This window comes from Strigops habroptila, chromosome 5 (assembly GCF_004027225.2).
Source record: "Strigops habroptila isolate Jane chromosome 5, bStrHab1.2.pri, whole genome shotgun sequence".
Classification (NCBI taxonomy): Eukaryota; Metazoa; Chordata; class Aves; order Psittaciformes; family Psittacidae; genus Strigops; species Strigops habroptila.
The window spans coordinates 59,090,810-59,113,365 of record NC_044281.2 but is presented as its reverse complement, the minus strand read 5'-3'; the positions used below and the strand labels follow the sequence as shown (position 1 = coordinate 59,113,365).

Below are 22,556 nucleotides of genomic sequence, written 5' to 3'. Positions count from 1 at the left end.
GACCTGGGGACGCTGCCTGTGCTCCTGCCTGGCACGGCAGGGCCGTGGCCACCGGCACCCCTGTCACCCCTTTGGGCAGGCACGCACTGAGTTTGCTCAGGGAATGGAGGGGTGCTGCAGCCTGGCCCCTTCCCAAACCCCATGCTGGTTGCAGGGATTAATCCTGGCCCTCTTCTGTTTCCTTGCAGGCTGTGACCCCCTGCTCCGCTGCTGTCAACTATGAGCTGGTAAGTGACCCCCTGCTGTGAGCTGTGGGTGGAGGCAGGGCTGTGGGGATGCTGGGTGGGACCAGACACTGTTCTGCACTGGGCATGGGGCTTTCTCTGCCTGGGGGCTTCAGGGTGTGAGTCTCCTGCCCCCAAACCACAGGGGTCCTGTGCTGGGGGTTAATGGCACCCCCCTGTTTTGGTGCTATGCCCCTCCAGCTTTGCTGGCTGCAGGGCATCCCACGTCTGAGCAGCATGAGTTGGGGCAGCCCCCATCATGGGACTTCTGGAGCTGAGCTGAACCTCAGGGAAGAGGGGCTTGCAGGGTTGCTGCAAGGGGCAGGCAGATGGGATGTGACCAGCCTGTGCTCTGGGGTCCCCTATCACTGAGGGCCTCCTCTCCCTGGCCTGAGCTGGGGCTGTTCCTTGCACACATGGAGATGGCTCTACCAGATGTGCCTTTGAATCAGGGCGCCCAAGGTCGCATGTTTGCAACCCTTGTTATTGTCACCCTTTTGTCCCTCCTGGGGACCTTTAAGAAGCAGCCGGAGCCAGAGCGACGCACTGCACTTCCCACCCTGTCCTCTATGGACACCGGAAAAACACCTGGGTTCACCCCATCCTGGGGGGACAGGCAAGGGGGTGCTGGGCGGGCAGAGCCATACTTGTTTGCCATGCTTCTCTGGGCCACGGCAGGGCACTGGGATGGCACTGGGAGCAGGACCATGCCAGGACAGAGGTTTGGGAAGCGTGGCATGGCAGTGCCCAGCAGGCAGCATCTTGCTGGCTCCGCAGCCCTCCCATCCCCGTCCTGCCCGTGCTGTGGCGGCAGGCAGAGCAGGCACGTGGCGGCGGGGAGGCTGGCATTGCCCGGGGCCCGCGCGGCCGCCCTTCCTTCTCGCTCCGGACGTGTGCCAAGGCTTGCTGGGGCAGGCGCCGGGGAGAGGAGGCCCTGGCAGGGTTTTGGCTCTGGGATTGGCAGCCTACCAGTGCTGGGGTGGCCGTGGCCCCCATGGGGCCCTGGGCTGGGCACCCTGTAGCTGGGCAGGGGTCTCGCCTGAAAAGTGGGTTTTGGGGATGCCCCCCCTGAGAGCTCATGAGGGCAGTGCATCAGTCCAAGTGAGCAAGGGGATGGGGTGGAAGCAGAGCATGGTGCCCCCCCCCCGAGCCCCACAGTGGTTATCTGTCCTGGGTTTAATCTCTGCTTGCACCCTCCCGCCCCTGCCAGCCTCCTCGGGCACTTATCACCAGCAAAAACGTGTTGGCTCTGAGCTGGGACCGTTAATTGTGGCTTTGAGAGGAAATCGAAAGGGGTTTGCTCTGTCCCATGGCTGGAAATGGCAGCCCTGGCCCTGCTGCCAGGACCAGAGCAGCCTGGTCTTGGGGCTCTCCTCCATCCCCCTGGTCCCAAGACCCCTGTAAGCCACCCAGCTGAGTCCGTTTGCTGCACCACCACCAGGCACCCCAGCCAGCTGTCCCCAGGCAGAGGTATCTGTGCCCTGCTCCCTATATTTGGAGTCTGGACACTCTGCCCCAACCCTGGGAAGTTAATTCCTTTCTCCAGCCCCATTTCAGAGGTCTCTGTGGACTCCAGTGGTGTGTCACCAAGTCTGCCCCTTTTTTGAGCATCTCAGATCCCTGCTCCGCTCCCGCTGGGGTTCTTCTCTGGCCCTGAGGGGCAGGTTTATCTTGGGGAGCTGGGCCTGCCAGTGGCTGGCGGCTAGGCTGGGTGTGGGGCCGTGCCGGGCTCGCCTGTTGTTTACCTCCTGGCTGTGGGGTCTGGCCATGGGGATCCGGATGGGAACCTGGAGGTGTGGGGGGCATCAGGTGCCTGTCATGGAGCAGGCACAGGGTTCAGCTGAGCGTTCCCCATCCACAACAGTGGTCCAGCATGGGGGACAGCTGCCAGGAGGCAGGATGCAGCATCCTTGTACCTGAGCGCTGCCCCGTCTCCATGCTTGGATTTCGAGGGATTCACGACCTTTAGGAAGAGCGGACATGTTGGCAGGCAGGGAAGGAAATGGGACCGTGGTGCATTTCCTAGGAAGGGCCAGAAATAGCCCAGGAGGAACTTTTGACCCTAGCCCCTGCTCTGTGTGTGCATGTCTCTCAATCTCTCTCCTTCTCTCTCGCTTGCCTTTTTCTCACCCTCCCCTTCTCCTGCCTGCTTGCAGCCATCCCCGGGGGAGAGCATCACGAAGCAGGTAGATACCCTGGTAAGTGCTACCAGCCGTGGAGGCTGACCTGTCTTGAGACCTCCTGGGGAGTCCCTTTGTGCCTGTCCCATTGCCACAAGCACCCTCCGCAGCCAAAATCCCTCAGCCTGGGATGCCCCCATAGTCCCCCAGCATTCCTAGGATACCCCAGCCCTACTTCCCTGGCAGCCACAGTGATGACGGCCATGCCAAAGGCCAAGGAAGGTGCCCAGGGTTGGTGGCAGAGCCCAGTGGAGGGGGGGCTGGGGCTTTTGCCGCAAAGCCAGCTTTCCTGTCTTGGAGCTGGGGATATGTTATTTAATCTGTGGACATGAAATTTCTAAGACAGTGTAGACAAACACAGTGCCAAAGTCAACGCGGACGGCTTCCCCCTGCCCGCAGCCAGCTTGCTGGCCTCCCTGTGTGCTGTGGCTGGGACCTGAGAGATGGAGGCAGAGCAGTTCCCACGAGAAAGCGGGTGAAAGCCCTCCTCACCTGGAAGCCAGCTTTGCCCCATCCCTTTGGTTGTCCAGGATATGTTTCCAATGCCTCTCCGAACTGGAGAAAGAGCATCCACAACTAGAAAAATCTATCGGGACAGTCAGGATTCCCCTCTGCTGGCTTTGCTCTCTTTTGGGGAAGCTTCCTGGTATTTCTGTAGCCTGGCATCACAGAAGGGACCTGTGGGTTTCAGGTACTGCTCAGAGCCTGGGGCCATGCTGAGCCAGCCTGGGTCTGGGAGGCAGATGCTTCATGGGGCTGGCAGCAGGGTTTTCAGCCCAGCATGGCTGGGACCAGCCTGCTGCATGCTGGGCTGGACTGGGACGTACTGGCTTGGCTGGGGTCTCTGCTCCAGAGGGAACCTTTCTGTGGTCTCCCAGCCCGGCAGCAGGCAGGAGTGTTTACTAACGTGAGCGCTTGCTCCTATCAGCTGATAGCGGGCTGACTCTCCTTGGGCTGGTGGTGGAGGCAGCAGCGGCTGCCGTTAGACTGGGGGGGAGCGGGGCAGAGCCCGGGGGGCTCCTGCTAGTTCAGGGTACGCTGGAGGGCCCTGGCCACCGGCACCCGCTCCCCCGGGCTGGGAGGGTGCCAGGAGCAGAGCCACCATGCCGTGGAAATGGATTAGCAAGGGTCTCACCACCGTTAAGGTATGGAGAGGGAGAGGGTCTCTGCGCAGCTTGCTTACCCTTCTGTGCCTCAGTTTTCTCATGCAGGAGAGGGGGGAGTTGCCCAGTTGCCCTGTGTCAGCTCCTCTGTCAGGCAAGGCTGCTAATTGGGAGGGTGCTGTGGTTGGGTGGGATGACAGGGGCTGATGGGGCTCCCCTGGTGAGTGCAGGTGGGGGACCCCAGCTGCTGTGGGGGTTTGGAGCAGAGCAGAGCCCACGGTCAGGATCCTGTCCTGGTCACCATTGGATGACGCAGGGATGAGCCCATGCTTGGCTTCAAGCTTGCTCCATGCACCCTGCTCTGCCTAGGAAGATTTTACCTCTCTTTTTGCTTTAACTCCTTCTTTTTGCTCTGGTTTTTAATGTGTTTTGCTCTTTCTTTTTGCTGTGTTTTTAACTCCAGCAATGCTGGGGGGTTTCTGGGGGGAGCAGATGTGAGGCACCCTGAGGAGAACCTGGGGGGTATCGCCACTGCTGCCTGAGCACCCTCAGGCACTTGGGCAGGGCTGCCACCTCCTGCAGTGGCTTCAGCTGAGAGGGGAGGTGGTTGTCCTCAGCTGAGCCTGAGCCCAGCTCCGCTCCACCGAGCAGCCTGACCTTGATGGGGGACATGAGGCTGACGGAGGGTGACAGCAGCAGCCTGTGGGAGCACCCCTGGGACTGTTTGGGGGGGTGAAGGCCGATGGGGAAGCCTCTCTCACCTCATCCCATGGCTTGCAGCATGCTGGTTGCTGGATACCACAGCCCTGAGGAGGGTGGCAGCAGGTCCTGCAGCTCCAGGGACAAAAGCGACATATTGGGAGCCGGCTGCAGGGTGCATCTCTTGTTTCTGGATCCTTCAGGGCTCGGAACATGCTGCCTGCACGAGATGAGTCTTTAAATGACTCCTGCTTATTAGCTGGAGATACTAAAACTAATGAGGTGTGAGTGTGTTTTTCCTTAGCGGTTTTTTTTGGAAACCTTGCTTTGTTTTTCGGCTGAGGTCACGAAGTCAGTGCGCAAACCGACTGCAGATGAAATTCTCGAGGCCAGAGAACATGCATAAATAGAAGTTTCCTGCTCTGAGAGCTCAAACATTTCCTCCCGGCGCTTGGCTCCGCGGAGCTGAGGCCAAAGCAAACCGTGGTGCCTGGCTGGCTCCTCGCCGCTGCTCGGGCAGCGGACCTGCCACTGCTCCAGGCAGGGCCAGAGCTGCTCCATCCTTCGAGGTGTGTGCTTGGAGCCTGGCTGAGACTGGAGCAACTCATGACATGCTTAAGATTGTCCCCCTCACTCCCAGCATCCTCCTCAAAGGCCCTCTGGGGCCCTGTGGCAAGGCACTGGCCCCGCAGTGCTTGTGGTGGCTGATCCCAGCTGCGCTGGGGTTGTGAGAGCTGAGTTTTGTTCATAGCCATGGTGGGGGCATGATAGCACTGTCAAGGTGTTTGGTGCCACCGGGATGCTTAGTGGGTGGCATTTGGAGGCAGCAATGTTTTGGGGGTGTTACGGTGTGCAGTGTAGTGTCAGCAGGGTGGGATGCTCCAGCAGCATCATCACACCCGGCTCTAGCAGGACCCCTGTGCTGGCTGCGGGCTGGGTCAGGGTAGTGACTCACTTTTCCTCTCTGGTTCTTTAGGATGCCACGAAATCCCCCAGGAGTGGGCAGTCACGCCGCAAAACATCCAGGTAGATGCCTTAGATGCCTCAGTTTCCCCTTCTCGTGACCTGAACCTCCCCTCCCTCCCCTGCCAACACATTGTTTCTCCAGATGTGCTGCAGCTGGGAGATGCTTCCCATGGAGAAGACACAGGGGTTATGATCCACCATCCCCAACTTTGGGTCCCCGTGACACCCTAAGGGGGCTGAGAGCAGGGGAAAGGCTGTGGGCAGACCTGCTGCTGCGTCCCCACGTGTCCCAGCCTGTCTCGCCTAACCCCTGGGGCGGTGCAGGGTGGGGAAGGGTCACTGTGTCCCCTTCCCACGCCGTGTCCTGACAGCAGCCCCCTCCTTTGCCCAGGAGCATGAGCCTGACGGCGGCCATGGAGAGCAGCTGCGAGCTGGACCTGGTGTACATCACGGAGCGGATCATTGCCGTCTCCTACCCCAGCACGGCCGAGGAGCAGAGCTTCTGCAGCAACCTCCGCGAGGTGGCCCACATGCTGAAGTCCAAGCACGGGGACAACTATGTGGTGAGAGGCACGGCTGGATCCCTGCCGGGCTGGGGAGAGGGCTGGGGTGCTCAGGCCCTGGGGATAAGGGGCTACAGGGTATGGGTACTGCATCCTTGTCTCCACCTGTGCTTGACTCTGGTGAGGGGGATCTTTGCACTAAGGCACATGGATTTTTTTCCTTCCTTGAAGCTTTCCAGACCCTTTTGTCCCCCTAGGGGTTTTTGGCCATTGAGTTGTCCTGTGGCAAGGCATTACTCTGCTTAATTTGTCTGTGGAAGCCTTTCATGGGGGGGATTTGGGGAGGCTCTGGGGTGAGGAAGAGGTGAGAGGTGGCAGTGAGGGAGGAAGTGTGTCCCCTCACTTTATCTTTCCTCTTCCCCAAAGCTTTTCAACCTCTCTGAGCGAAGAAATGATGTCAGCAAACTTCACCCCAAGGTGGGTCAGAGCTGCGAGGAGCAGAGGAGCTCGGGGCAAGGCTGTCTGTGGGACCAGCACCCTGCTGCATGCTGTTTTGGAGAGCAACAGCCACCCTTTCTATCCCACCCAGCTGGTGGAGGAGCAGAGCAGGGAAAGCCCAGATGAAAGCACTGGGCCTTCCCAATGAGTTTCTGGGATCTCAACTGCCCCCAGCCTCAGCCCAAACCTGGGTGTTGGGGCCTCTTGGAGATCTCTCTAAGGCATTGTCCCCATCCCCGTCACCATGCAGGACCTGGGGGGGACCTAGGACCCTGCTGGCCTCCCCAGGGCAGGGGTCTGGGCAGGGGGATGCAGGGTTGGGGGAGAGGCTGGGAAGGGTATGTCAGGATAGCGCCCTGGTGCCCACCCTGCGTACGTGCCCTGGGCTTTGCACACTGGCAGGCTGGGAACTGTGGAGGGAGCGAGTCCAGTGTGGATGTGACCCCTGTCTGTTTCCCTTGCCCAGGTGCTGGATTTTGGCTGGCCTGACCTGCACACCCCAGCGCTGGAGAAGATCTGCAGCATTTGCAAAGCCATGGATACATGGCTCAATGCGGTGCCACACAATGTGGTGGTGCTGCACAACAAGGTGGGCTGGACCCTGTCCCTGGGGCGCATAGTAATGGGAGGCTGCAGGGATGGGGTTGAGCAGCCTCAGAGACTGAGAGATGCAGGGGATGTGGTGGTCTGTGGCTTGGGATGCGGGCACGTGTCAGCATATATGTGGGCATTGGTGTGTGTCTATAAGATTTGGGGGGTGTGTGTAGGCTGATGCATGTGTATAGGGACTGGTGTGTGCCTGCACGTAGGCTTGCTGCCACCACTGCCCCGTGACACCCTTTCTGCTGTGTGCCCACAGGGGAACCGCGGCCGGCTGGGGGTGGTGGTGGCAGCCTACATGCACTACAGCAACATCTCGGCCAGGTAAGAGGGATACACAGTCCCAGGGCGGCCCTGGGGCCCCCTGCCAACCTCCATCCCCGTGGTGCTGGGGTGCTGGTGTGGCATTCTACTTCAGCCTCATCTGCCCTTTCTCTCCCGCAGTGCCAACCAGGCTCTGGACAGGTTTGCCATGAAGCGCTTCTATGAGGACAAGGTAGTGCCTGTGGGACAGCCATCCCAGAAGAGGTGAGTCCTGGTGTGTGTTTGCAGGCTGGGTTTTGCCCCCATGGCTGGGGTAGTTGGATGCAGGGGGGGCAAGGTGGGTGCTCTGTTGTGGGTCCTGCCCCTGAGCTGCCTGTCCATCCTCCAGGTACATCCATTACTTCAGTGGGCTCCTCTCTGGCAGCATCAAGATGAACAACAAGCCCCTCTTCCTCCACCACGTCATCATGCACGGCATCCCTAACTTCGAGTCCAAAGGCGGTACGTGCCTCCCCCCAGCCCGGACCCCATGCACACACCACCACCCCGCACTGCCTGGCCAGGCTCGCTCTCCATGGGGGATGTTTGCCAAGATTTCCTTGACAATTTCAATTTCCCATGCCCTCTCAGGGCCTGTTCGCTCCTATTAGCAGGGTGCTACCCTTTTCCCACAGAAATGCCCACAGGGAGTGCCCACCCTGTGCTGGACACTAACCTGTGCTGAGGTATGACAAAGCTTTTCCGTTGGCTTTTGGGAGGATGACACCAGGGTGGGGCTAGGGTTTGGGATGCAGTGTCATGCCTTGTGCTGGTACGCAGAAGAGGTCCCTCACTGAGAGACCATCATCCCACTTCCAGTCCCAGCCCAGCACTTGCCCTAGATCCTGCAGGACTCAAACGGGGGTAGAGGGGCTTTCCCCCTTTCCCCACCCTATCTGGAGCATCCCTTTCTGCCCATCCCAGATGTTGCCCATGGCCGGTGCGGGTCAGCTGGAGTGGGGAGCGGCTGTTTGCCTTGGCTCCCTCCCTGTTTGGATTTCTCCCCCATGACTAATCCCTGCCCGGGCCCCTCCACCCTGCCGGCTAACAGCAGCCTGCCTTCTCTCCCCGCCTTGATGTCTTCCAGGTTGTCGGCCCTTCCTGAAAATCTACCAGGCCATGCAGCCCGTCTACACCTCGGGGATCTAGTAACTATCTCCTCACCATGGGGCTTTTCCCTCCTCCCCAGCATGGGGGGCTTGGCAAGCAGGGGAAGATGGAGAGGGTCAAGACCAAGTCCCCAGCAGTCTGTGTTTAAGTGCCCGGTGTTTAAGTCTGCTTGGGGTCCAGGGAATGGGAAAAAATGAAGGGTCTTCCTTTTCGTTGGAGGTGGTAACTGGCTATACTGGGCCATACTGAACCCTTCTGCGGGGAGGGCTGTAGTGACTCTGCGTATCAGCAGAGGGAGCCTGGGGCTGCACAGAGCCTGGGGCTGTGAGTCCCCGAGGGAGCAGGGACAGGGATGGGGACACCTCCCTGGGAGAGGGAGGCGTTTCTATGCTATCTGCCAAATAGCTGCTCCTCCTGCCTGAATTAGTCCTAAAGCAGCTCTTTCTTTTCCCCAAGAAAGAGTTTCCCCGTTTTAACCTCCCCACGGTTTACCCTGACACCATTTTTCAATGCTGTTCCTGTGAGAAGGCAAAGCAGGAGCCGATTTCTCCAGCCACCCAGATGCTCTGCCGGGGCCACATCCCAGCCTGGGATCCCCAGCTTCTGGCCCCCCTCACCTTGGGGGTGTTCCCATCTCTTCCCCCTCAACCAGGATCTCCCTTCCCTGCAGTCCGGCATCCCCGTTAGCTGAGATTTACTGCCATCCCAGCCTTGCCTTTCAGCTTTTAATAGACTGTTTATGGGACGGCGGTAATAAACTCCAGGTTTATCTAGCCTGTGAAATCCAACTCCCTTCTTCCCTCATCCCCCACTGCTGACGCTACCACCCTGAGGCAGCCCGTTGGCACCCTGGGAGTGGGAGGGCTTCCGGCAGGGAAACTGAGGCAGGGAGGAGAGCCTTCCCTGAGAGCTCTCCCTCCACGTCCTGTGCCTGTGGGAGCCAGGTGGATGGCTGGTAGCCCAGCCTCAGCACTCGGACCCTTTTCAAACCCTTCCACCCAGCATTCTTAACACCCTCGTTGAGCCGTGCCTCAGTTTCCCCTTCCTGTCTTCCTCCCCCTGGGAATGGGTGACCCTTTGGGGTGGGGAATGGGACCTTCCTCTGTCACTGAGACAGCCACTCTGTGCTTTGCACCTTTCCTGGCTGGGTTTGGGTGGAAGGGGCTGGTCGAGGTGGTGCTGGGAGCTCTTGTGGGGAGCTCTGCACCTCAGCTCACATCCTTGGGCTGTCTCTCTCTGCAGCAACGTGCAAGGAGACAGCCAGACGGGCATCTGCATCACCATTGAGCCTGGCTTGCTCCTCAAGGGTGATATCTTGGTAAGGAGCCTCAGATCAGCCCCCCGTGTGGGGAACAGCCAGGGGACGGGTGGCCCTTGTGTCTTGGGATCCCCTGGTTCCCCTTGCCCAGCTCTGGGGCTCATGCTGACGGCTCGTCCCCACTGCCCTCCGCAGCTGAAGTGTTACCACAAGAAGTTCCGCAGCCCGACTCGGGACGTGATTTTCCGTGTGCAGTTCCACACGTGTGCCGTGCACGACCTCGATGTTGTCTTTGGCAAGGAGGACCTGGATGAAGCCTTCAGAGGTAACAACCACAGCACCTCCCCATTCCAAACTGCCTTCATGCACCCCTCTGATGCTGCTCCCATCGTGAGGATGTGTGGGCATCCACCCTAAATCCACCCCTGATGAAGCAGGGCACCCTCCATCTGCAGGGTGCCGTGCTGCTTGGGGACTGGTGACAGTGTCATCCCCTTTATTGTTGATGCGGAGGGGCTGCCTTGGGATTGTTTTGGCAGCTGACATGCTGCCTCGTGCTGGGATATCCACTACCAGCTACTGGCCTTGAGCTGGCCTGCATACGTGTTTGGGGTGGCTGTCTGGGTGCCATTGGAGAGATGGATAGCTCTGCTCTTTCCCTGCCAGATGACCGTTTCCCTGAGTACGGGAAAGTGGAGTTCGTGTTCTCCTATGGCCCTGAGAAGATCCAAGGTATGGCTGGCTCACCATCACAGGGGTTTGGAGCTGGATGCTGACTCCTGTCCCAGCTCTATTCCCTGCTGCCTCCCTTGCAACCTCCCCCTGCCCCATTTGCAGTACATTTGTCACCAGAGTGGGATGAGAGGTGCAGGCAGCGGCGCTGATCTCGGAGCACCCATTGGTGCCCTTTTGCCCCTGCTCTCTTCCCTGGGAGGCTGCTCTCTGCCGCACTTGCTGACCCAGGAGAGAGGGAGGGGGTGCTTGGGAACAGAGGGCCTCTGCCCAAAAAGTCCAGACGTAGGCACATGCTGCCGGTTTGTCTGCCTATCCCTAAGCAATCCCAAAAGCCCCAGCCAGCCTTGGGTACCTTTGTGGGTCTTGATGTACATCCTTTCCTCATCTGTCTCTCTTCGCATCCCCATTCCTGTATGACTCTCCTGCCTTGCCCTGTGGCTTCTGCCCTTTTTCCCTTGCCTCACCTTCTCTCCATCTCCTCTCCTTGTCCCACCTGTGATGCTTCCATCATCACCTTGACTGACCATCCTGCCTCTTCCCAGGCATGGAGCACCTGGAGAACGGACCCAGCGTTTCTGTGGACTATAACACGTCTGACCCGCTCATCCGGTGGGACTCCTACGAGAACTTCAACGTCCAGCGCGAGGAGAGTGCGGAGGGCACGTGGGCTGAGCCGCCTCTGCCGGGCAAGCACCTGGAGAAAGGTCAGGGCTCACGGTCGGTTGGTGGCCAAAGTGTCCCTGTGGGAATCCCCCCCACCCCAGGGAAGGGGATGCTGGTGGGCAGCAGAGCTGGGAGAAGTGTGGCCATGAGATGGGAGAGGAGGATCTTGTGGTCTTTCCCTCCTGCCGTGGTGCCAGGGAGCTCAGGCTGTTCCGTTTCAGCACTTTTGCTCTGAAAGCCCTGTTTGCACAGAGCAGGGTCCAGCCCCAGTTGATGCCCCAGAGCTTTGGAAACCCAAACCCTAAGTCTGTCAGGAGTGGGACCTAATGGGAGGCCCATTAGTTCTCCTAGCTCCTTTCTCGTGGCACAAGCATGGCGGGATGTAGCTATACCTCAGTTTCCCCCGGGTGAGGATGAGGGTGCCTCAGTGGCCCTGGAGGATCTGCACCATTGCTTGGAGCTGGGAAAAGCTCTGTGAGCACCCATTTGGGTGCAGCGAGGAGGCCACCCTTGCCTGCTTGGCAGGAACAGGCAGTACTTGCTTGTCGAGGGGTGGTGAGCCCCTGTCCCGGCGGCAAAGCCACCTGTGGCCAGGCTGATGCCTGAGTTTTCCTGGCCCAGTCCGTGTAGGCGTCCCTGGAGGGGGGACAGCTGCGGGCCCCCATGTCCCTGAAGGTCACCAGCTGCTCTGAGTGGGAGCTGTAGGCAGCTGGACTTGCTGGGGACAGTGGGGGCTCTGGTGCCTGGGGCGGGCATGGGAGCCTCTGCCCATGGTGGGGACGTGGGGCCGGCTGCGTGGAGCTGGCACGGACACTGCCTTGGCACGGGGCAGTAAACAGGCAACTTGTGACATGTGGGCTCAGCTATGCGGCGGGGAGCTGCGGAGCTGTGGGTCTGGCCCCGAGGGAGGGGATGTGTGTCCCTGCCATGAGCTCAGACTGTGGCTCTGCCCCTGCCCTGAGCCAGCCTGCATGTGGTTCCCTTCAGGCCCCCAGGGCAGAGCTGCTGCACTCCCAAACCCTTGCAGGGCTGCAGAGGAACTCCAGGGCTCCTCTGTCCCCTCCTGGGGATCTCAGTGTTGGGGTTATGGAGGTACCCCAGGGCTCCTCCCCATTCCCTCTCCAGGATGTCAGTGAGTGTTTGGGCTGCGGAGATCCCTCCATGCGCCGACACCCACAGGGAGGGTGGCAGTGGGGAATGAGGGCACCTTGGAGTTGCAAACACTGCCCCTGTTCGGGAATGAGCCAGGACTGCTGGAGGGTGAAGCCACAGGCAGGAGGCTGCCCTCTGACCCGTGCCAGCACAGGCAGCAGCAAGACAATGCATCTATAGGGGCTCACCGCAGCTCCCCCATGGGACGCCTTGAGCAGTGGTGAGGAGAGTCAGTGTGGGCTTGGAGTGGGACTTACATCTTCCTCTCTCTCTTTCAGCACTTTCCCTCTTCTCCGGGCCGGCATGGGGACCCGGTGCCCGGCTGTGCGAAGGGGGTCCCTGTTTATGGTTGTTCTCACCTTATTTGGTCAGGGAATTGCACGCCACATTTTTGGCACCACCAGGCGCGAGCGAGCGGCGGCTGGGAGTGGGGGGGGATGAGGCTGGCACTGGGACCCGCGCCGGGGTGGGATCAGCCACCGCTCCTCGTCCTCGTCACTGCCTGTCCCCGGCACTCAGCGAAGGCTCCCCGCAGACCGGTGCTGCACCCCAGGCCGACGGGATCGGGATCGCCTGCCAAACGGTGGGTCCTCCCAGTGCCGCGTCTCTGCTGGCCGCAGCCACTCTCGGAGGAGGCGGATGCCCTCTCTCTGGCAGCTTCTTCTTAGCGTAGGGCACCCATATGGGCTGCGGGGGTGCTTGGCAGAGTGGGATGACACTATGGGACCCCGCAGCTGGAGGGGCAGGTGGACGGTTGGGGATGGTGCCTGTCCTGGTGTTCCCCTTGCCTCCACTGTGCTTATCCACGGGGGCGTGGACAAGGGGAAATGAGTTGCAGCAGGGTCGCTGGCTGACCAAGCTTGCCCAGGGCAGGGGGCTTCAGAGTGGGATCTGAAGCCCCACATCTTGCTCTCTGGCCAAGGGGACCCAGCTAGGTCCAGCAGGCAGGGGCTGCTCTGCAAAACCCCCTCCCAGCACAAGATGCCTCTCTCAGCGAGCTCACCCTCCTGCCTGACCCAGGCAGGGTCTCTGCTGCTGGCTGGTCTGAGGCTGTCCTGTGGTCCTTAGTGAGAGTGGGGTGCGCTGGGATATCCCTGCTGCACTGTCCCACTGCCCATCATCCATCCCTGTGCAGCACAGGGAAGGCAGGCAGCTCTGCCTCCCCTCCCTCTTCTTCCTCCTCCTCCTTCTTCTTCTCCTCCTCCTCCTTTTCCTTGAAGGGGCTTTGGAGTTGGTGCTGGGTTCCTGCTGCCGTCTCCATAGGCATTGGTTGGCAGAGAGGTTGTTTGGAGGCTGACGGGTGGTGATGGGGCGCTTCTTCCTTTAGCTATTTTTGGGGTTCAGATGTCCTTTATCAAGGGTGGATGAAGGATGCTCTTTGCCAGCACCATGGTGGCTCTCCCTGGGGGGCAGGCTGGCTCCAGGGAGGCAGGAGGAGACCTGTGGCTGGATGCAGCACTGCTGGGTTTATGGCTGGTTGGAGGATCACCGCAGATGAAGTTTTGGGGTCCTGCAGTGGCAGGTGGGCAAATCTGGATGGGGATCGTCTATGGCCTGGTTTTATTTTGTTGGGAAAACCAATGTTGATGGAGAACAGGATGCTGGGGCTGGCACGGAGCTAGTGGAGGGGTTGTCCCCAGGGTCTGGATGTATGACTCTGGTGGGGGGACTCCAGGCTCTGCCATACTGGGGTGGTTGAGATAATGCAAAAGGGCTGGGTGTGTGTCCCCAACCCAGCAGGTCCCTGTAATGACTGTCCCTTGGGCCCACCCTGGCTGCTCCTGCTGCACCCAGCATCCCCCCCTTCACCTCTGTACCATCCTGGTCTGTCCCTGCCCGCTCCCCCTTTTTACTGGGGCTGGAAGGGGGGTGGCCGTGGCCTGGCCAAATCCAACATCTGCAGGAGACTTGCTAAATCCCCACCTGAGTCATGGTTCTGGCACGGGGCTCCCCGGCAGCTCAGGGCAGGGCTGGCCAGGGTGGGGAGTGGGATGAGCGTCCCACCCTTCCGGGGAAGGGAGGTCACAGCAGAGCCTGAACCTCGTGTGGCAAAGGCCAGGGGTCCTAGAGACCCCAGTATTGAGCAGGATGCTGATCCTGCACCTTTCCGTGGGGCAGCAAGCCCCTAGATGGGGTCACTGTCATCCATTGGTCCACCAGGAGAGTGGGCACCTCGTGGGGTGTATTTCCATAGTGGAGTCAAATCCTGCCCCACTTCTCTGGGGCTGAGGCTGCCAAGGAGGGCGAGCCAGGTTGTGCAGAGGCAGGAGCCAAACGGGCCAGGCTGGAGCTGTTAAATCCATCGCTGGAGCTGCCGGCGGGCTGCTGCTCTCCCCCTGCGGCTGGATCCGTCCCTGGCCGGGCTCGGTGGGGAGGGGAGCCCTGGCTCTGCTCTTGCCTTCGCCAGCTGACTAAAGCTGAAGGAATCCGCTTCCCTCTCCCCATCCCACCCCTCTCTGCCGCTCTCCGCTCCGGCCGCGGCAAGGTAAGGGCTTGGTGGGGAGGGCATTTTGGGGGACAGCAGGGACCCGGCTGGGCTGGATGGGGATCCACAGGGAGCGTCTCCCCCTTGCTTCTGGTTGTTCCCCATAGGAGAAAAGCTGGAGCCTGTACGGGCTTGGCTGGACATCTTGGCTGGAGTGTGGCTGCTCTTAGGACAGCAAAAGGGCTGTCCTCTGACCTGGTATTTGGGGTGGTGATGTTGGGCAGGGGGTGTGGTGGGGTTTGGTCCCATTGGGACTCGGAACCAGGCAGGGCTGGGATGCAGGGAGAGAGGAACGGGCTGGTAGAAGCTCAGCCCCTCCTCCTTCCCCCTTTAAACTGTTCTTGAAGTTAATACGTGCAGGAGCGTGTGTGCATGGGGCTGGGGCTGTCCTAGTGGGGACAGTGGGGAGCTCTCGACCTGCCTTCCTAGTGCGCAAGTGGGGCAAAACCTAAAAAGGCAGAGAAGCAAGCAAACCTTGGAGGTTTTGGGAGGACGCTGACTTGGCATGTGCTGCTATCTGGGAGCAAACGGGGCTGTGAGTCAGGGTCCGGGTGGAAACACTGCTCTCATCCCCTGCCGTCATCCATGGGGGTGTGGGAAATGCATGATTTGGGGGATTAGAGTGGAGGGAGCCTCACATTTTGCTGAGTATGTTGGATCAATTGAGGAGTGAAGGCTTGAGCATGGGCTCAAGCAGCGGCCCAGACATGGGGTGGGCTGACCATCAACCTGGACCAGCAAATGGTCAGCACCATTCCAGCATGGATTTTGCCTGGGATGGAGCAATGTGGTTGCAGGCGGCTCCAGGATGGATGGGATCCATGCTGTGCTTCCTGCCACAAGACAAGGTGGCATGTGCCATCATAAAACTAATGCTGGCATGTTCACGCTGTGCCATGGCACTGGTGGGGCTGGGAAAAGGGGTTGTGAAAATGGGTTGGGTCTGGTGCTGGTAGGGTCAGTGGCTTGGCCACAGGAGGTTTCCACTCCTCTTTGGCTGTGTATTTACTTAAGATAGAGAAACTTAAGTCTCCAGCAAGACATTTGGGTCTGCAGACATGGCTGGGTTAGAGCATCACTTGTGGCTTGAAGGGACATCCCCACCCTGAATGTGTCACTGAGGACAAGTGTGATGTGTGCACACAGGAGCCAGGCAGGGCTGGGGTCTCAAACTGGGGGGCTTGTCTGTCGGGGTGATGCTCAGCACCTGGTGTGGGGTGGGTAGGCTGTCCAGCTGTCTGTCTGTCTGTCCGTCCTGCCTAGGAAACAGTTAACGCGGCACAGCCCTGCCTGTGGAGGAAGTAGTTAATATTCATAACCAGGAGCTGTCTGTCTGGCTGTCCTCCCTCCATGGCTCTCGCCCTCCCTGCACCTCGCTGGGGTTAACCCGGGCTGGGGCTGAGGCTTGGGCGGCCCCAGCGCCTTCCCCAGCGCCTCTCCCCTTCCCCTCCCGCTCGTCCCTGTGTGGTCTGGGCAGAGGGGAGCACAAACTGCACCTCCTCGCTTCCAGCCCACCTCCTGCCTCTGCCGCCTTCCTCTCCTCCATCCTCCCCACCAGTGCCCCGAGTCGTGGGGGTGCCCCGTATCTGAGCCCCTTGGGTACTCTGCTGCCATCAGGGTGCCCCTCTTGCTGGCCCCGCGGGACATGGCGCTGGGAAGGGAGTAGCTCCCTCTGTGAGAGGGAAAGCAAAGCCAAAGGGACAAACGACAACCAAAGCCAGCTCCGGGACGTCGGCTCCTGTCCTGGACGGACACATGGAGCCGGCCGTGGACACCGTTTGAGCTGCCACCGTGCCAGGTTCCCCTGGAAGGCTCTAGTGCTGGAAGGGGCGAAGGAAAGCGATTTTGCTGCCCGCTCCTTCTCTTCGCCTGGGATCTTTTCTTCCCCATCCCCTTTGGTAAGTCCTGACTTTGCTTTTCTTTGAGCTGGATGGGATGGGGGAAAGTGCTGTGGGTGGATGGGGGATTCATGGTCCTGATGACACACAGCTCAGAGGCTGGGATTACTTCTTGCCATCATAATTGGGTGCAGGATGAAACCAGAGCTGTGGGGGTTGAGCCCTTCCCCATGGGACTCAGTTTGCATCCTTCATTCTACAAAAGGTCCTGGGACCCCACAATCTTCCCAGCCAGCTGATGCTCCAGAGGTGCCCTCAGGCCAGGCTCTGGGTAGTGGGCAGTGGAGGCAGCAGGTGGGATACTGCTGGGGGCAGGAGCAGGGGAGACGCAGTGGTGTCTCAGCCTTATCCTCTGCACTGTGCAGAGCCCCACCAGGATTTGTGCTGGTGCATGATGCTGTATGATGCACTCCACTAGGCATGAGGCGGATGGCTGGGGTTTTGTGGATGTGAGCTGATCCCCCTTCTGTTGTCATGTGTGCCCTGGACCAGTTTTTCTCCTGAGCGTAGCTACAGGGTGCTGGGGAAGGGAGAGGGCAGAGCGTTCCTCTGCCAGGGCAGTGAGCCTGGCAGCAGGGCTGGGACGAGGCTGGGCTCAGCGCTGCCCCCGGCCACATCCGTGCAGGCGGAGCAGAGCTGTGTCCAGGGCTGAGCCCTGCCTGGGCAAACACAGCCCACGCTGGGATGGCACAGACTGCCAGGCTGGAGCTGCTCTGACCTTCAGGAACAGAATCTGACCTTGCTGGGAGCTGCAAACAAACAGGGACCTGGGAGCTGCTGCTTTGGGGATGGCTGCTAAGGCAGCCTGTTCCCCCTTCCCTTAGTCATTTTTGGGGAATTTTATTCAGCTTTTCAGGTGACATGCAACAGATGGTCATACGAGTGATAGTGTGGCCCAGGGTTGGTGGAGGGGGCCTGGGAGTGGTGAGGAATAGGAGGGAATAGAGCCCAGGGTGTGCATGGGGCTGAGGACAGAGTGGGCAATCAGGTGTGGGGCAGAGCAGCTGTGGGACAAGGGCTTGGCTGATGGTGGAGGTGTGCTGGTCCCTTCCTTGTCTTGCTACGCTAGTACCGCTCTTGGGGTGGTGCCACCAGACCCCCATGTCCCAGTGGGGCTGGAGGGTCCGGGGAAGGTGGGACAGGGCACTCAGGGCTTCTTGGTGCTGCTGTGAACTGCTTTGTGCCCCATCCTGACCCCGCTTTGAGACATTTCTCCCAGTCATGGGTGGTGCCCAGCCCACAGTCTAATTAAAGCCTTTCCCATCCATTTTCTCCCTTGGCGCCACGTGCTTTCATTTATATTTATTTATTCCCTTTTCCTTTCTATTCCCCTGCCCTATTTACCCCAGCCCCCAGCCTGGCTCCTGCCCTGTTTCCTGGGACTGGCCAGCACTCATTCCTGCCATCACGCAGGAAGGCTAGGTCTTTTCCCCGGCTCCAGGTGATGTCTCAGCCTCTCCAGCATTGTCGCTGCCCCTTGACATGCTGCTTTTTCCTTTCTCTCTCCATGGAAAGGGATTCTCTCCCTCTCTCCTCCTTTTCCGCAGTATGATAGATGTTGTGGAGTCAGATGCTGCTGGTTCCTGGCTAGACTGGCTCGATGAAGGAGCTCTTGAGTCTCCGGGAGAAATCATGGACCCCATCCTCATCCTTTCCAGCAGCGAGTGCCCAGAGAGGACCTTGCTGCATGGTCCTGGGGCATCTTCAAGCCAAGGAGGGTGGCTTGGGGGTTTGGCTGCATCCTTGGGGTGGTGGTGGCAGGGATTTGGGAGTAGAAAGTCAGCAGCAAGGAGGGGCCCTGACTTGGTAGGACTCATGCTGGGTGTTTTTGCCCCGCTCTGCTTTGCAGTCGGTGGTGCAGGAGCTGCCGGGGCACGGGTGCCGTGGCGTGGGACTGGTTAAGCCGTCCCAGCTCAGGGCTGGCTTTCGGAAGTGTTTTGCTCACAGATAGGAGCACTCTGATTTCACACTATCGTCTTAGGGCCATCTTCTGTTCCTGAGTCAGCTGCCTGGCCCCCTGCCAGGGAAGAGTCATTTTTTCCTCCAAAAGAAAGTGTTTAACGCTGCTCGTGGGACCTTCCAGGAAACCTCGGCAGGGAGCTGGAAAAACAAGAGTCTGCAGCCCGGCTGGTGTCGTGCATGCTCTAGTGGGGGGGACGCAGCTTGGGGGCTGTCCTCATTGCTATCTCAATGGCTGCGGTCCCTCTGTGTCCCAAAATCTGGTTGCCCCATCCGGAAAGGTTTAAAGGGCACAGCTGGTTGTGGTGTTGGGGGCTGCTGTGGGTGGTGGGAGCTGGGGAGCACGGAGTTGGAGTGCAGCATTGCTGGTGACGATGCTGCTGTGCCGTGGCTGCCCCCCAGCCTTCTGGGGCTGCAGAGTGGAGCCGGCTGCTTGCACTGGGCTTGAATCATGGTGCTGAGGTGCTTGGTGCTTCCCCAGGGAAGAGATGCTTCCTGTTTAGGGTTGGGCAAAGGCACTGTCTGTGTGGGAGCTTCGGGGCAGCCTCCTGCTCAAGGAAAGGTCTGGGGCAGCTCCACCTGTCCTGAGTGAGGGAAGGGGAAAGAGAAAGGGTGGGAGCCTGTCTGTAGCCAAGGAAGAAAATGTCAAGGATGGGCGGCTGGCTGGATCCGTGCATCATCTGGGAGGAGAGCGGGCAGGGAGGGGGAACGTGGGTCTGTGGTTCATGTGCCCTTCACCCGTGGGCCGAGTACATCATCCAGCTGGAGACATAGAGAGCTGCGAGGCCAGATCCTGACTGCCTCCACCCGTCCTCCTACGGCCTGTGGTGCATCTTCCACACCCTCCCTGTTCACCTCCCCAGTGCCATGTGTCCCTTTGGAGCCAGCTGAGCCCTGTGGAGCAGCGATGGCAGACTGTGTGAGCAGCCCCGGCCCTCTCTAGGCGTGGAGGGGATTTGCTAGGAGAGATGCCTGGAACCAGGGAGGGATATTCGGTGAATCCCAGCGGGGCAGGCGGTGCTTGCAGGGCAGGGCAGGACAGCATGCGGAGTGGGGGCATGGGGATGGGGGGGCCTGGCTCCGATGTCTCTGCATGGTGGCGCCCGTGGGATTGCGGAGGGTGCCAAGGAGATGTCGATGCACGTCGTTAAGCATTCCGGCGGCACGGAAGAGATCGAAACGACCGGCTAATGGGACCCATTAGCTCCGTGCAGAGAGCCAGGAATTGATCTGGGGTCTCGTGTTCATTTCTCCCCTTGCAGAGGTTGGGCACACGCAAGGGCCCCTGGACGGGAGCCTCTACGCTAAAGTGAAGAAGAAAGACTCCCTCCACGGCAGCACTGGTGCCGTCAACGCCGCCCGCCTCCTGCTCTCGGCAGCACCCAACCACGTCGAGCACACGCTCTCGGTGAGCAGCGACTCAGGCAACTCCACCGCCTCCACCAAGACTGACCGGACCGATGAGCCGGGGGTGCTCGCGGCGCCTGGCGGCCAGGCGGTGCTGAGCCCTGAGGAGAAGCGAGAGCTGGATCGTCTCCTTGTTGGCTTCGGCTTGGAGAGCGCGCCGCCCATGCACAACCACGTGCCTGGCCCCGTACCGGCGCGCCTGCCCACCATGCCGGGCCGCCATGTAGTGCCGGCTCAGGTGCACGTCAATGGGAATGCTGCGGCACTAGTGGCCGAGCGGGAGACGGATATCTTGGATGATGAGCTACCCAATCAGGATGGGCATAGTGTTGGCAGCCTGGGCACTCTTTCCTCCTTGGACGGCACCACCACCGCCAGCGAGGCCGGCTACCAAGAGGCACCCCGGGTGGGCAGCCTCTCCTCCCTACCCAATGGTCCCACAAGCTGCAATGGGGCCGAGAAGCTGCTGAAGGATGGGCTGTATGATGGCGAGCCGCTCTCCAATGGTGGCTACTCCTACAACAACCAGAATGCCCTCATGGGCCACCACATCCGTGACCCGCTGCCTCCCTTGCGGTCCTCAGCATCCGCTCAGGAGCACCTGGCTGGATATCCGCAGCGCCCACCGGGCTCCCATGCCCCAGGCTGGCTCCAACCCCAGCCACTGCCTGGATCCCAGCCCTACCTGTATAGCTACGACCCGCCTGGCACCTATCGCTCCCGGTCCTTCCCGGCGGTGGACACGGTCAAGTACGACACGACCCCAGCACTGCCCCAGGCCCCGGCTCGCAGCACCAGCAGCCGGGAAGCCGTGCAGAGGGGCTTGAATTCCTGGCAGCAGCAAGGAGGGAGCCGGCCACCTTCCCAGCTGCAGGAGAGTGGCATGGAGAGCCACAGCCCCAGCGTGTCCAGCTGCAGCCCCCAGCCCAGCCCACTGCAACTGGTGCCCCCGCACAGCCACAGCATGCCCGAGTTCCCCCGGGCGCCCTCCCGCCGGGAGATTGAGCAGTCCATCGAAGCCCTTGATGTCCTCATGCTGGACCTCGCACCCACTGTCCACAAGTCTCAGAATGTGCCTGCTGCCTCCCGCCAGGACAAGCCGGGGGGACCGCTGCTCTCCTCCCATTCGGCACAGCCCGTTGCCGGTCTCTATGCCCGGCCAACTCCGCAGGTGGCCCAGCCGAGGTCCTTCGGCACCTCTGTGAGCCCTGTGGTGTCTGAGCCTGGGGTTAAAGCTTATTCTCCCGGGGAGTTGGACTATGGGGTGCATGAGTACCGGGAGACCTATTCGCCCTACAACTACCAGCCGGCACCAGTGCCGGAGCTCAGGAGCTACAGCCATGCCCCAGCCGGAGCACCTATGGGCATCCACCCGCTCAGCAGTTCTTACAGCCCAGTGGGGTCTCAGCAGCTGCTCGTCTCCTCCCCGCCTTCCCCCACCGTCCCAGCACAAACCCAGATGCCCGTCAAGGGACCAGAGAGCTATGAAGACCTGTCGAGGTTGGCAGAAGAACCCTTGAATCTGGAGGGCCTGGTGGCCCACAGGGTGGCAGGTAGGATGCTTTGATTCCTTGGGGGGGCAGGGGGGACCGCGTGTCCTGAGAAGCCGGAACCCATGGGGGTGGCATGCATGGTGGAGCCAGGGACGGGAAATGCGGCGACTCCTTGTTTGTGCTGGATCCGGCCTTGGGACTGAGTGACCCTCTGCGGGGGCATGCTGGGCAGGGGGCAGTCTATGCTGCTCTCCTTTGCTGAGACCCACCCACTTGCAGCTCGCCATCTGCAGCGGCATCACCCAGAGGTGGGGAGAAGGGATGGCCGAGGCGGTCGGGCTCCCCATCCTCACCCTTGGGGTACAGACTGGTCTGTCTCCTGCGGCTCAGCCACTTTCTGGGTCATGATGGGATTTTTTTCTTTTGGGGAGAATACGGCCAAGTTTGGGAAGATGTTTTCAGTTCTGGCTGAGGGTGTCCTACCTGGACTCCGCCTTGGACGGGATGGACTCCCTGCCTGGAGCATGCTCTGGGGTGAGGTCCCAGCAGAGCACTTGCCTTGTGTTTAACATAGGTGGGTTCCTCCTCGATTTCAGCCCCTGCTTTCCGCCTGGAGTGCTGGGTTGGACCTCCTTCCTGAGCAGCCAGGGTGCTGCTGGTGTGGTTGCCAGGCTCTGGGCTGGCAGCAGCGTTTCTGCCCCAGTGGCACAGCCAGCTTGGCCCGGGGTGGTTTGAAGCTGGACTTGGCCTTGGGCAGTGGTCAGGGGCTGGGAAGGCATTTCCAAGCCCTGCCAGAAGGGTTTGGTGCAGTGCTTGGCTGGGTGCATTGCCGAGTGTCAGCACCGTGGCTGGATGAAGGCATTTGCTCCGTGCTGTGGAGGGGAAACCGCATCCTTCGATTTCCTCCCGCAGCTCTGGCTCAGGGGCTTTGGGGATGCAGAGGACCTTGTGGCAGCTCCGTGCCCTTCTTCCCGGCTGCTTCGGCTGTAGTTTTTGAATTCTGGAGTGACATTTGGGAAGGTCTGGGGCTGTGGACAGGCTGGGGGCCAGCTCGTGATGCTGGGGCTTGGCAGCTCAGTCCCTTTCAGCTCTGTGCTCAGTCCAGAAACTCGCCTGGCATTAGAAGCAGGGGGAAGAGTCTTGGCTGGAAAAATCCAACAGCATCAACCTCCCAGGCGTGGGGCTGAGTCACTGCAGCAGTGGGGCGGGGGGCAGGAGGGGGGCCAGCCATGGGGAGGGGGACAGGGAAGGTTGCAGAGATGTTGGGGGAAGTTCGCATCCATCTGAACCCGACCTCAGTGATCCAGGCCAGATCCACAG

At 60.4% G+C, this 22,556-nt stretch overlaps 1 protein-coding gene across 15 annotated transcripts in view; it reads left to right on the top strand.

Annotated features, from left to right (window-relative positions):
• TNS1 (tensin 1) overlaps nucleotides 1-22,556 on the top strand; it is a 68,790-nt gene that overhangs the window by 22,144 nt on the left and 24,090 nt on the right. For 12 of the 15 annotated variants that reach the window (XM_030488468.1, XM_030488467.1, XM_030488474.1 and 9 more), the window contains 15 exons: nucleotides 189-227; nucleotides 2,381-2,422; nucleotides 5,183-5,232; nucleotides 5,564-5,735; nucleotides 6,102-6,152; nucleotides 6,640-6,762; nucleotides 7,033-7,097; nucleotides 7,218-7,301; nucleotides 7,426-7,538; nucleotides 8,164-8,224; nucleotides 9,429-9,504; nucleotides 9,640-9,769; nucleotides 10,111-10,176; nucleotides 10,722-10,883; nucleotides 19,599-21,296. In XM_030488468.1, the coding sequence (XP_030344328.1) occupies nucleotides 189-227; nucleotides 2,381-2,422; nucleotides 5,183-5,232; nucleotides 5,564-5,735; nucleotides 6,102-6,152; nucleotides 6,640-6,762; nucleotides 7,033-7,097; nucleotides 7,218-7,301; nucleotides 7,426-7,538; nucleotides 8,164-8,224; nucleotides 9,429-9,504; nucleotides 9,640-9,769; nucleotides 10,111-10,176; nucleotides 10,722-10,883; nucleotides 19,599-21,296 (2,932 nt within the window). The remainder of the gene's footprint in view (nucleotides 1-188; nucleotides 228-2,380; nucleotides 2,423-5,182; nucleotides 5,233-5,563; nucleotides 5,736-6,101; nucleotides 6,153-6,639; nucleotides 6,763-7,032; nucleotides 7,098-7,217; nucleotides 7,302-7,425; nucleotides 7,539-8,163; nucleotides 8,225-9,428; nucleotides 9,505-9,639; nucleotides 9,770-10,110; nucleotides 10,177-10,721; nucleotides 10,884-19,598; nucleotides 21,297-22,556) is intronic. The other 3 variants (XM_030488464.1, XM_030488475.1, XM_030488478.1) reach the window with 2 other exon arrangements.